Here is a 12,189-nt window from a genome sequence, read left to right on the forward strand (position 1 = left end):
CTAAAGGGTAAGGCTTGTGGGAAGAAATGCCCACCAGGACCACAGTTTTAGCCTGTAAAACAAGCAACACAAAAAAAATTAGCAACACATACGAAGTATGTTTCTGATTAAGTTTGGTGTGAACATAAAAGGTTTACGACAAAATGTGTGGCACTATCCATCACTGTTCAACCCTACTCTACACGATGCGTGGCACTATCCATCACTGTGTAAACCTGCTCTACACGATGTGTGGCACTATCCACCACTGTGTAACACTGCTCTACACGACGCGTGGCACTATCCATCACTGTTCAACGCTGCTCTACACGATGCGTGGCACTATCCATCACTGTTCAACCCTGCTCTACACGATGCGTGGCACTATCCATCACTGTTCAACCCTGCTCTACACGATGCGTGGCACTATCCACCACTGTTCAACCCTGCTCTACACGATGCGTGGCACTATCCACCACTGTGTAACCCTGCTCTACATGATGCGTGGCACTATCCACCACTGTGTAACCCTGCTCTACACGACGCGTGGCACTATCCACCACTGTGTAACCCTGCTCTACACGACGCGTGGCACTATCCATCACTGTTCAACCCTGCTCTACACGATGCGTGGCACTATCCACCACTGTGTAACCCTGCTCTACACGGCGTGTGGCACTATCCACCACTGTGTAACCCTGCTCTACACGATGTGTGGCACTATCCATCACTGTGTAACCCTGCTCTACACGATGTGTGGCACTATCCATCACTGTGTAACCCTGCTCTACACGATGTGTGGGGCACACTGAAATTCACTTGGCACAGCCACTTATTTGCTTAATAACTGAAGTTGAATTTGTCTCATGATCTAATTCTTTCTGTCAAACTTTTGGTCTCGCACCAAAAATCATTTAAAAACAAACCAAACAGCACTGTGCAGTACCCCTCTACTAGCAGGATATTACAAAGCTTCAACACTGACTCCAAGTGGTTCTACCACACACCACTATCATTTTTAACTGTATAATAAACCCACTATCAGTACTTCAAGTGATCATTGGACATAAAAATAAAAACAGTGAAGAGCTCATGCATCTCTCAAGGATAACAGAAGTATTATCTATTACAGGATCATGACAACGATTCAATAAAGCATAATCCATGAGCATACTGGTGGCCCTTTACTAGCGTTTACAGTTTCAGATAAATATGGATAAACTAGGAACTAGAAGCTGTAGCTACTGCTAGCACTTCCAAGCATCACACTACAAATCTTTTTTTTTTTTTTTAAAATGCTTGTAGTACTGTAGAAACACTGGCTTGGTAAAGGTGAACATCTAAGCCCAATTTTTGAAAGAAAGTCTTAAAGCAGAAAGTTGTTTTGAAGTTGAAACAGAACTATGACACAGAGAGACTGAACTGAAACCAGTCTGAACTTGAAACACTACACTGTACAGCAATATGTAAAATACAGTCAAATCCTTCAGTCGCTGCCTTTCAATTCAGAGACAAATCACAAGATATTAGGTCCCTTTTACTTAGAACTGTTTCAATAATTATGCTGTAGACATCATTCTTCCAAGGTTGGACAATTGTTTTCCCAATTAAAAACACACATTCTGTCCAAATCAAGTTTCCAGTAACAAAGTGAGCTTAGTCAAAAGAATGTCGATGATTTAAAAATGCTGTCAGAGAATAACCAGGCAATTTATTTTGACTATATGGTTAAGTCTCTACACCGCTTGCTGCTCTGTGACAATTTAACAAAGAAAAAAGCTGGCAGGTATAGATGGATGAGTTCGATATAAACATCCCCTTTCTGAATCCTGACTACGATACCCAAAGTACTCACAATCAGGCTGATCAGGACAGTGCAAACAACGGTTCTCCCAGCACTGAGTTTAGCGCAATCAATGTACAGACTGCTGGTGCTTTAGTCTAATACTGGCTCGATCCCTTTTTATACAAATCATCCAGTCTAGTTTTAAAAAATGATTGCAAAGGTTTAAAAAAAGAGAGAAAACGAAAAGTGAAAGACAAAAAAAGCATCCAATTCACCGTCCATCAAAACCGTTTTTGCCTAAATTGGTAAACTTATTTTTCAGTATTGTACAAGCAATGTCAAATACTTTCAAAACCAGCTTTTATAGACTATGCTGGTTGGATAGTTTAAGTCAGCAATTATTAAATCAAACATATATAATGGCTATAAATGTAATAAATGTACAGTAATTCAGTCCCAACCCTTTCAAGTGCTGAAGTTCAAATAGCAATTTCAGAAGAATGTTTCAACAAAAAACACAATGGATTTGAAGGGCCAGGCTCCATGTAGGACACAATGGATTTGAAGGGCCAGGCTCCATGTAGGACACAATGGATTTGAAGGACCAGGCTCCATGTAGGACACAATGGATTTGAAGGACCAGTCTCCATGTAGGACACAATGGATTTGAAGGACCAGGCTCCATGTAGGACACAATGGATTTGAAGGACGAGGCTCCACGTAGGACACAATGGATTTGAAGGATCAGGGTCCATGTAGGACACAATGGATTTGAAGGATCAGGGTCCATGTAGGACACAATGGATTTAAAGGATCAGGGTCCATGTAGGACACAATGGATTTAAAGGATCAGGGTCCATGTAGGACACAATGGATTTAAAGGATCAGGGTCCATGTAGGACACAATGGATCTGAAGGACCAGGCTCCATGTAGGACAGAGTGGTTTTCACATCAGGGTAAAAACAAACTAGATAGGCCAATGAAAGGCTTTACACCATCAGTATTCAGTCTTCATTTTCTTAACCATTTCACAGGCATTCTGGAGCAGGTTTACAACGATCTAAAATAATCTATAAAACAAAAACAATAAAAAGATGAATAGGATTTACATTATTCGAAATGGCTTACAAAGGACTTTTTGCATGCCGCCTAAGGGAATATGTTTAATAAACGTTTTTATAATACAAACAATATCGACAAACTTCAGCATACTGAATAAATGGATTTAGAATGTTTAATGATTCTTGCTTTTAAAAAAATACAAAATTCCACTTTGGTTCTAAAGAAAATCTATAAATGACAAAAACCCCGCACAGACTGCAGAAAGAATGCATTACAAATGCAAAAGCATGTTCCAGAAGAGGCTTTTGCTCAATCCCATACTGTGATGCAGGCTGAACTAAATTCATCAACTTGTTAAAGGAACACACTGGTCATTAAAAACATGCTCTGGCTAAAGCTACATTTTATTATTGCTGTTACCTTCTCATTCAACTTGAAACTCAAGTTGGGTTGACCTCATCTGAAGCTTTTTTGCTGCTGCATCAAACCAACGTTCTCATAGACTCTGGAACTATCATCTCTCACACTGTAAATACATGTAAACAGCGTGGTTAGGGTGGCAAGACCAACTCTGTGTACCTGATTGGATCACATTCATACATAGAAAACATTCCATTGTGCTAAATTCAATTCAATGAGAAACATTTCGACTAAGTGTTCCCCAGTCAGGGTTTTGAGACAGTCGGACAGTTACATCTAGTGGTGGAAAACAGTAAGACATGAGGTTTAAATTCTCTCCTTCTGCCACAGACCAGCTTGCATTATAGATACCATCTGTTGTTTCGGGAGACACAGATGACAGTTCTGAAGGAAAAACAGAATCTTCATTGAAGCAGAGATGTACAGTAGCAGTGGTAGATTTAACAAAATGGCTGCTTGACACCAGTTAGATTTGTATGCTAGGATATTCCTCTAGGACAACTACTGCTGAAACCATCTACCATTTTCCTTTTTTTACATCCATCTTAATCTTCTGCATGGCACACCTGCTCCCACGTGGTATTGTCTGTATTGTAATTGAGGCTTATTTGGCATTTTTGCATAGCATGCTCACAGTGGCAACACACTGCTTCAATTGAAGTCAACGTTTGTTAGTCAATTACACTGGCTTCCAATGAAAGCAATTGAACAATCACTATTATGTTTCAGATATCAACTCCAATTCCTTTGAAGGACTTTGAATTAAGAATTGATTTTAAAAAGGAAATGAAAAAGTAATTGATTCCAACCCTGATACTGAGTGCTCCTGAGTGATTCTTTCTGCAAGTACTGAAATACTGCAGTTTCTTTGCAGAAGTCTGCATTTAAGGTGCTTTTAGCTGATTTTCAGTGCTAGCTGGCTGCTATTGATACATGTAACATAGGCTAGATTAGTCCAAATGTCTTTATATTAGTATATTCATACAGATATCAAAAGTAAAGAAGAAACCATTGTATCATTTACTCAAATGCAAGAACCACTCTGAATGATTGCATTGTATAAATACAAGGTAACAATAACACAAACTAAGAAAATCATTTGAACCGACTTACTAAGAAAATCATCTGCAGATTTCACTTATAATCTGCTGGTCACTATTAAGGCTTTGAAACAGAAACAAGCGGCATATCTGTGGTTCAGGGTTTGATACTCACTCCGCATAGACAGGGGTGGGGGTGCAGGGGGGCAGGGGGCTCTGGTCACCCCCCGACAGGTCAGTCAACGAATATTTAATGTTGGTATATTCTCTTCCTTTTATTTTACTCTTCTGTATCGAGAGAATAAAAACAGAAACACAGGCTAGCCATGTAACAAGCAATATTCGTCTTCAAGGGCAATACACCCTGTGGCATCCACCACTTTTATAAATAAGATCAAAGAGAGTCACAGAATCAAAAGAAAGAACACCTGAACTGAATTGGTCTGATGTAAACTGAGTAAGTACCGACCAACGCTTTTCTAACAGTGAATGCTATTTCTAAAAGGGATCCTAACAAGGCCCTCCACCTAGATTGTGAGGGGTATTGAGTCCTCAGTGATTCTCACCTGTTCCTCTTCGATCCTGCGCTGTAGTGTTTCTATATAGTGTTGTACGGCCATGTAAATAAACCTGTACTGAGCCTCAGTCTGAACCATTCCTGACCGCTGCGATCGCACCATCTGGATGCTTTTGGGCACATCTATATCACAGTCTACCCCTGCAGGGACACAATGGAACATTCCAGTGAACATCAGAATTCAGCTGCTGCAACTTCCAAAAGTGACCAATGAAATTCATTGAGATGAGTAGAATTTGAGCATTATAAGTAAGCAAAAAAGATAATAGTATAAGACACAAAGTTAACATTAAGTATTGAAATAATGTAAAGACAGTGTAAAGGGCAGTGCTGTGTGATGCCCTGCTGTTGTGGATTCTGATTTAAAAGTGATGTGTTAGAATGCTTATGGCAAAACCAGATGTAGTGGAAGGTTTGGGAATGGTGCATTCGGATTTTGTAACTGCGGTGTAACATTGAAAGCTCTTGCCTTTTTCTCGGATGACGTCGATAAGCATGTCTATCACAATAAAAGTTCCCGTTCGTCCAATGCCAGCGCTGCAGTGGAAAAAAGAAAAGACTTTTAAAAAACCAATAGGCTTTTAGAAGTCTCAAGTGTACAGTCAAGTAATATCAATGCATTTGCTAATCACTTTTGGCTTGCATGTGAAGCAATGAAATAAGAGATTTCACGTGCCTGAAAAAAAAAAAAAACAAACAAAAACAAAAACTGTTTTGCATGCATGTCGATGACAGTGTGAAATGAAACAATGGCCCACAACTACCAAATGAAAACTCCTCTGTAATGGTACAAGACTAGCAAGACACAATGTCAAACATTTAGGGCCACAGAGCATTATGGCTGATTTTAATTTATCTAAAATTTTGATGATAAGATAATGATAAGTTGGAAGCTGTTATAAGGGGTGTGGTCAATATTCACCTGCAATGCACCACGATGGGCCCAGCCTCCAGTATGCTCTCCTGCTTCATGTTGACCTCCTCCAGGAAGTCCAGCACACCGCCAGGGTCACCAGGCACACCGTGATCCGGCCAGGCTCGGAAGTGGTACTGCCACACGGTCCGCTCGTCATCGGGCCCCTGCAACACAAAGCTCCGCTTGAAAATGGGTCCCCAGCAAGCACTGTCCCGCCACCCTTTAGATTTAGATTATCTTCAATAAAACGAATGTTCTGAATGTTTTTAGGAGACTGCTAAAATTAAATAGGACTATTCTAGAGAATGCTCGTTTACAGAAACAGTTTGACCTTACACGTCTTTGAACGAAGCCTTCCTGATCTTCATTATGGAAGGCTAAACTGCAAACAGACCATTTCGATGATCGCTTGCAAAACGTGTACTCGAATCACTGTGGTTCTCAGGAAGCTAGAAGAAGCTACAGGAAAGTGGCGATCCTGACCTGGCCAACCTTTGACATTCTGAGCTCCCTCAGGATGTAGTCGTGTGCCGAGGTTTCTCTGGCGTTGCGTACGCGCATGGCTCCGTACTCCTTTAGCACAGTCACGTCCGGCCAGTACTTCACACACTTACTCTGAAGAAACAAAAGAAAATAAAAGAAAACAGCTGTTGAAGGGCTAAAGTAGACCAGGGATCTTCTGCAGCTGAATGGTTCATCAGTAAAATAAAGGGGACAGATACTTATGCTAAGTCAGCACTATCTTGTGCACAGCTCTGTATTGCCAGCAATACAAAGGGAAATTTGATCCGAAGTCACTGATCTCTAGATAGCTCTGGCTCTTCTATAAAGACTAATCTGGATCATCTATAATTCTGCTGATCTCTTATGTGTGTCTATATCTGGTAACTACAGCTGAAGAACAGCTCCTGAGCTCAGATGAAAGTGCCTTAAAACAGACTTCTCAAAATAAAACATCAGCAACATACACCCACCATCACAGCAGTCAAATCTAAATTATAGCTATCAGCATGATGAAAAACTTGACATATAGCAATAGCATGTACAGAATAGCAAAGAATAAGTAGCAATGAATTTGATGAGCGAATCTCCAGATACACAAATATAAGAAGCTACCTATACCTTAGGATTCTGAATTGAAGGAATCACTATACATGTCATTGAGTTAGAAGAGTCTTGCTAGTAAGTGGCTGACATTGTCAACATACTGAAGTTTCCGATGTCAAGCTATTACATGTCAAGTGTAAAAACCGGTTCCTCCTTTTACCTTTCCTCGCTCCACTTCCTTGGTTGTCATGACGATGACTCGGGAGTTCTCCTGGAACACCATCCTCCAGAAGTCGCTGATGGTGTTCTGCAGGCAGCCCTGCGTGGCGATGTAGCTCTTCTTCGGCTTCGTGTTGTTGCACTTCACCTCAACTTCAGGCTGAAGACAAAACATTTATTTAGATAAGGCAGGCAGGTTACGAGATCAGCTTAAAGGAACTGAATGGTTTTAATAGAATGCAGTAGAATTTTCTTTTTCCAAGATGTTTCAGCAGTGGCACGATGAAGATGTTTTTACAATATGCATTACAATCCAGATTACCCTGCTGTGAGGATTCATCGGTCTCTCAGGGTGTCCAATTGTTTTAGCTGCATTTTTCAGAACAACCATGAAAGAAAAAGTATCTAATCAAGTGGAAAATTATTTCTGATGCACCGTAAGTAACCATGTCAAAAACTGCAGGATGCACTCAATTGTAATTCACTGTAGGTTTTGAGGTTTGCCAGGAGTTAAGTCCCCATTAAACCATGATTAAGCTTTTTAGATGAATCACATCTATTTTGTACTAGGGGCCAAATAACTCCATTACTAACTGTTTTTAATCATCAGTAGTGGACAAGAATTACTGTACTTACCATTATTATATTGGCATTGATGTAGTCCGAGCCCAGTTCATTGATTTCCTTATCGTTTAGCATCACTCGAGTATGATCAACTGGAAAGCAACGGCAGAAGAAAAGAAAATCCCAGATGAAGGAATTCAAAGGGCCAGTCCACAGTTACAGTGTTTAACCAAACTGAAGAATGCACTCTTTTATTGAGTATACATGAGAACAGAATTTTTTACATATATTTATACACTGCCTCAACTCTTGTGAGGCGAGGTTCCAATGTGATTTCCAACAGCACATGTTAACAAACAGCGCTAAGATAAGGCAGGAGCTTGAGGTCCCGCCAGGAGTGAAAGAGTTGAACAACGTACGTCCGTACTGTAATGGTTTAAAAAAAAAAACGCTTCATTTTAAAGTGCTACAGCAGTACATTGTTGCTGGCAGGTTATTTCATTTGTAACTCGAATTGCCAAGACAAATTCGTCACACTGTTGTTTGTATAGATAAGAGTTTGCCTTTGCTGTACCGAACCTGGTACAACTACAGCAGCTAAACGTTACATCACTGTAGCTCTGAGGACCCCCCCCCCTCCCTCCCCTCCACAAGGAGGACAACAGAAATGTGGAAAGCCTTACATGGCAGGATGTTTTTGTAACGGTTCTTGTTTTTGTTCTCCGCCCGCTGTCCCTCTTTGCGACTGTAGAGCAGCTTGCACTCCTGCTGCTGGAGGGTCTGCAAGAAAAAAAAAAAAGAACTACGTTGTTAAAAAAAAAATAATAATAATTAAAAAAGTATTGTTTTTAGAATGCTGTGTAGACTGTACAGTAACCTGGAGAGATTGTCAGCTGGCTGTCATTTTTTGTGGTGGTGTATCCCAATACAATCTCCCCTTGACTCCAGGGTCAAGCATGCTGCTTCTGTTATTTGTGATTTAAAGTCCAGCCAGGGTTTGTTCACACTCTTCGCACCTGATCATTTCAATAATACACCTAAACAAGGGACCTTGTGAAACTGGGTCCAGGGCCAGTACAAGTTCTAAGCTCTAAAAGACTGCATACAAATACATCTACTTCTTACCAGAACCTTCCAATACTAACAAATGCATAGAAGGTCCATTAAATACCTGGAACTGTCTCGTACTGAACAACAACAAATACATTCATGTGGGAAACACATTACAATAACACAATGTTTCAATACCAATAAATGCAAATACTACAGAATGCACTACAACAATAAAACAATTGCCATTATGTTGGAAAAGGTATTGTAGCGATATGTACAGCATAATCTGTCAATGATGATTACAAGATTAGAATCCAAGGTTGTTGGGTTCCAGGCACAGTTTTAAGCAGTATAATGTATATATAAAAATAATCATGTATTACAAATACAGCATTCATAATCCAAAAAAGGGGGGTGAGGGAGGGGTGTGTTTATTCTGTAGACAGATTCCAGCCAACTTCTGCCTTGACACTGTGCGATTAACAAACCACACAGCAGGTCGTTATTCATCACGACTGCTCTCAACCAGACCTGAAGGCCATCTCAGGCAAAATCAGAGCAATGTGGAAAATCTTTGCATTTTCCCATTGAAACAATAAAACAGCAAGGCACCAGAATGAATGTGACTGGAAATGGGAGTCGAAACTGCATGCAAACACAGCAAACCAAATCTTACAGCACCCTCTTCTGTCCATTTTCACAAGTGAAAATGAATGAAACTATATATAGATACTGACTATCAAGCTGTTCCATACAAGGCAGTGTGCTCAGTGCCTCTTAAAGCTGGACAGCTAGCCACGCAATCCTGCTGAAACTCTACACGAGAGAAAAAACGGCATATCATCGTGCCTATAAAAGTGATCAGAAGCCACAAATTTGAACAAATCACATAAACCTACATAGATCTGTAACAAACCAATGTTAATCAGTTACATATATTGTAAAGTAAAACATAACAGGTCCCTATTTGGAAGCAAGTGCAAAGGCACATTTTAGAAAGGAATAAAACCATTTTAAAAGGTGTAGTACACAAAGAAATTCTTTGGTTCGCAGGTACAGTATAAAATGTTTCTTTCCAAATTCTTCAAAATTGCCTACACTGTTCAGTGGTAATGCCCTCATAGTGTCTAGCAGCCTTTTAACTGCCCACAGCTGAATCACCACCATTTCCACTATGTTTTCTGAAGCAGATCCACACAGAGTGAAAGGTCCTCCTCACTCACCTCAAACTCCTCCCAGAAGCCCTGCTTGACCTTGTCGGTGGTCTCGGCCAGCTTGCTCAGTTCCCGCACTCTGCTCTCGATCTCAGCAGCGTTAATCCGGGTCGTGTTCAGAGGCTGGAAGACACAAACATGTCAAACACAGGAAGGACTGGGAAATGTGCAGCTAAATATCCCACACTGTCAGACTAGGGAATATAGAAAACAACGTGGTAGCCCTAAAGTTATAAAAGATAAAATAAGTAAATCTTCCGTGTATAAAGTTGGAGTGGAGTAACACACAGTGGCCTGGTTTCACTGTGGCGAATGTTATTAAATGGTAAGGTAGTCCAAGATTAGTGCAAATCAAAGTCTATGAAACTAGCTGTATAACCTTTTTTAAAATACTTCTTTTAAACCTGACCAGGGTTAAAAATCCTGTAAATACTGGCTATGACCATGTAAATGTAAATTTGAATCATTATTATTACTCATTATTTATTATTTTGCATCACTTGTATCATTGTTTTTGTCCTGTGTGAATGATTTGCCTCTTTTTGCCATTGATTTTATAATGTCTTGCCTCTTGCTAGGACCTCCTTGAAATTAGATGTACATGTCAAGGGCTCTATCCTGGTTAAATAAATAAATTTGAAAAATATATATGAAATACATATAAAATATGAATACTAATAAATTGTCCATCGTGTGCACAGCTCTGCATGCAGATCTGCAAGTCCTATTCTCTCAAGTGTATTTCCTGGGATACCTGCTTGAGCTGCAGTACAGTGCCCAGAGTCTCCACCATGGGATTCTTCTTGTAATGTTCCACCAAGTCTGTCAGGGAGTCAAACTTCTCTCCACCTCCCACATCGAACTTGAGGTCCGGCTGAGCAGAACAAAACACAGAGTCACATCTACTGTATCCTGACAACTTCTACTGCATGACCCAGTTTGTGGGTTCACCATCAATAGAACTCAGAAACAATGCAGCAGCCTTCTTCATTTCAATACCAGGCTGTTATTTTGTATATGACACATTCATGTCAACTCTGGGTGGCCAGTGCTTACACTGCACTGGCAGAGAATAAATTCTGTTTGACAGACTCAACACAACTCACACAATTAACATACTGTATCTTTGCTTATTTTTATTTTAGGATACCACACCTGACTTACACAGAAGCACAATTAAACTCAAACAATAAAAAAGCTCATGGTTACAGCTCTTATTTTTCTCTCTACTGTATTCTGTAGTGAAATTGAAAGAGTGCGGTCTGATGGGCTCTAATGAAGCTGGTTGTGTTACCTGGCAGCGGATCATGACGTGAGTGACCCTGGGCTTGCCGTCGCTGCTCTCTCCCTTGTCGTCTCCAGTCCGCACCGACAGCACAAAGTCTCCAGGGTGGCTCTGACTCTCGCGCACCAGGAAACTGCCGTTCTTCCCCTTCTCTGTCAGCAGCTTCTCTGCTTCCCGTCCCGACAAGTGTCCATGGAACCACCTGAGCACAGAGACGCGCCAAAAAATCCTCATTATAAAACACTATTCTCCGATGTCCCCCACCATGTCCTCCATATTTCCACAGATTGTGACACAGTCTCTTGTAGTAGACTCATAATTCAGTTTTTTTATCAATTTGATATTGGATAAGCAGTTCTCTTGAAATAAGCAATATATTTAAAGACATACAAACAGGTTTGTTTCATCACAATTGGATCAGCAGTCCTCTAGATATGGAGGAAAGTGTCACACTTAACTCCTCTATACCAATATAGCCAAATGAAGGAAAGGGAATAATATTTATGTGGGAGTTATAGAAAATGTTGTTGTTATTTATGTAATAATGATGCCTAAAATAAAAAATGATTATACTATTTCCACCCCCAAAGCAATGAAAGACAGTGATCTCTTCTCACTTTACACAATTTGCTTTTATTAGGTTCTCCATCGTAATAAATCTCCTAAATCTGTCTGAATCTAAAACGTCATGCAATACGTTTCAGTAAACCAACTACTGCGAGAAAGACCTCTTATACTTCTGATAAATTAATACAAAAGTCCTGTCTTCCGTGGGACTATACAACTAAATGTACTGGATATACTCATTCCATTTGGTGATAATTCTCGTGAACATGGAAGATGAAAATTTCAACCCTGAATACATTTTAAACAAAGTTAGAAAGGAACAGAACTGTACTGCACATTTCAGATCTCTGCATTGTTTGAACTCACCTCTCCGATGTTGGGTCAGCGCAGTTCAGCGGGTATTTCAGCTCAATGACATCACCATTCTTCTCTTTCAGCTGCCCGTGGTGCTCCATGTAA

General features: G+C 40.3%; 1 protein-coding gene across 1 annotated transcript in view; it reads right to left on the bottom strand.

Moving 5' to 3' along the window:
* Positions 1 to 2,012: 2,012 nt before the first annotated feature.
* The window catches only part of LOC121299572 (tyrosine-protein phosphatase non-receptor type 11), a 12,824-nt gene continuing 2,647 nt past the window's right edge, over positions 2,013 to 12,189 (bottom strand). Inside the window, exons 3-16 of the mRNA XM_041227363.1 lie at positions 12,097 to 12,189; positions 11,173 to 11,365; positions 10,633 to 10,752; positions 9,888 to 10,001; positions 8,295 to 8,391; positions 7,684 to 7,763; positions 7,049 to 7,207; positions 6,265 to 6,396; positions 5,788 to 5,945; positions 5,335 to 5,402; positions 4,855 to 5,006; positions 4,464 to 4,576; positions 3,249 to 3,354; positions 2,013 to 2,836 (exon numbers count right to left, since the gene is read on the bottom strand). The exon at positions 12,097 to 12,189 is cut by the window's right edge and continues 102 nt beyond it. Coding sequence (XP_041083297.1) covers positions 3,285 to 3,354; positions 4,464 to 4,576; positions 4,855 to 5,006; positions 5,335 to 5,402; positions 5,788 to 5,945; positions 6,265 to 6,396; positions 7,049 to 7,207; positions 7,684 to 7,763; positions 8,295 to 8,391; positions 9,888 to 10,001; positions 10,633 to 10,752; positions 11,173 to 11,365; positions 12,097 to 12,189 — 1,549 coding nt within the window. The 3' untranslated portion in view covers positions 2,013 to 2,836; positions 3,249 to 3,284. The remainder of the gene's footprint in view (positions 2,837 to 3,248; positions 3,355 to 4,463; positions 4,577 to 4,854; positions 5,007 to 5,334; positions 5,403 to 5,787; positions 5,946 to 6,264; positions 6,397 to 7,048; positions 7,208 to 7,683; positions 7,764 to 8,294; positions 8,392 to 9,887; positions 10,002 to 10,632; positions 10,753 to 11,172; positions 11,366 to 12,096) is intronic.

Source organism: Polyodon spathula, chromosome 25 (assembly GCF_017654505.1).
Source record: "Polyodon spathula isolate WHYD16114869_AA chromosome 25, ASM1765450v1, whole genome shotgun sequence".
NCBI classification, from domain to species: domain Eukaryota; kingdom Metazoa; phylum Chordata; class Actinopteri; order Acipenseriformes; family Polyodontidae; genus Polyodon; species Polyodon spathula.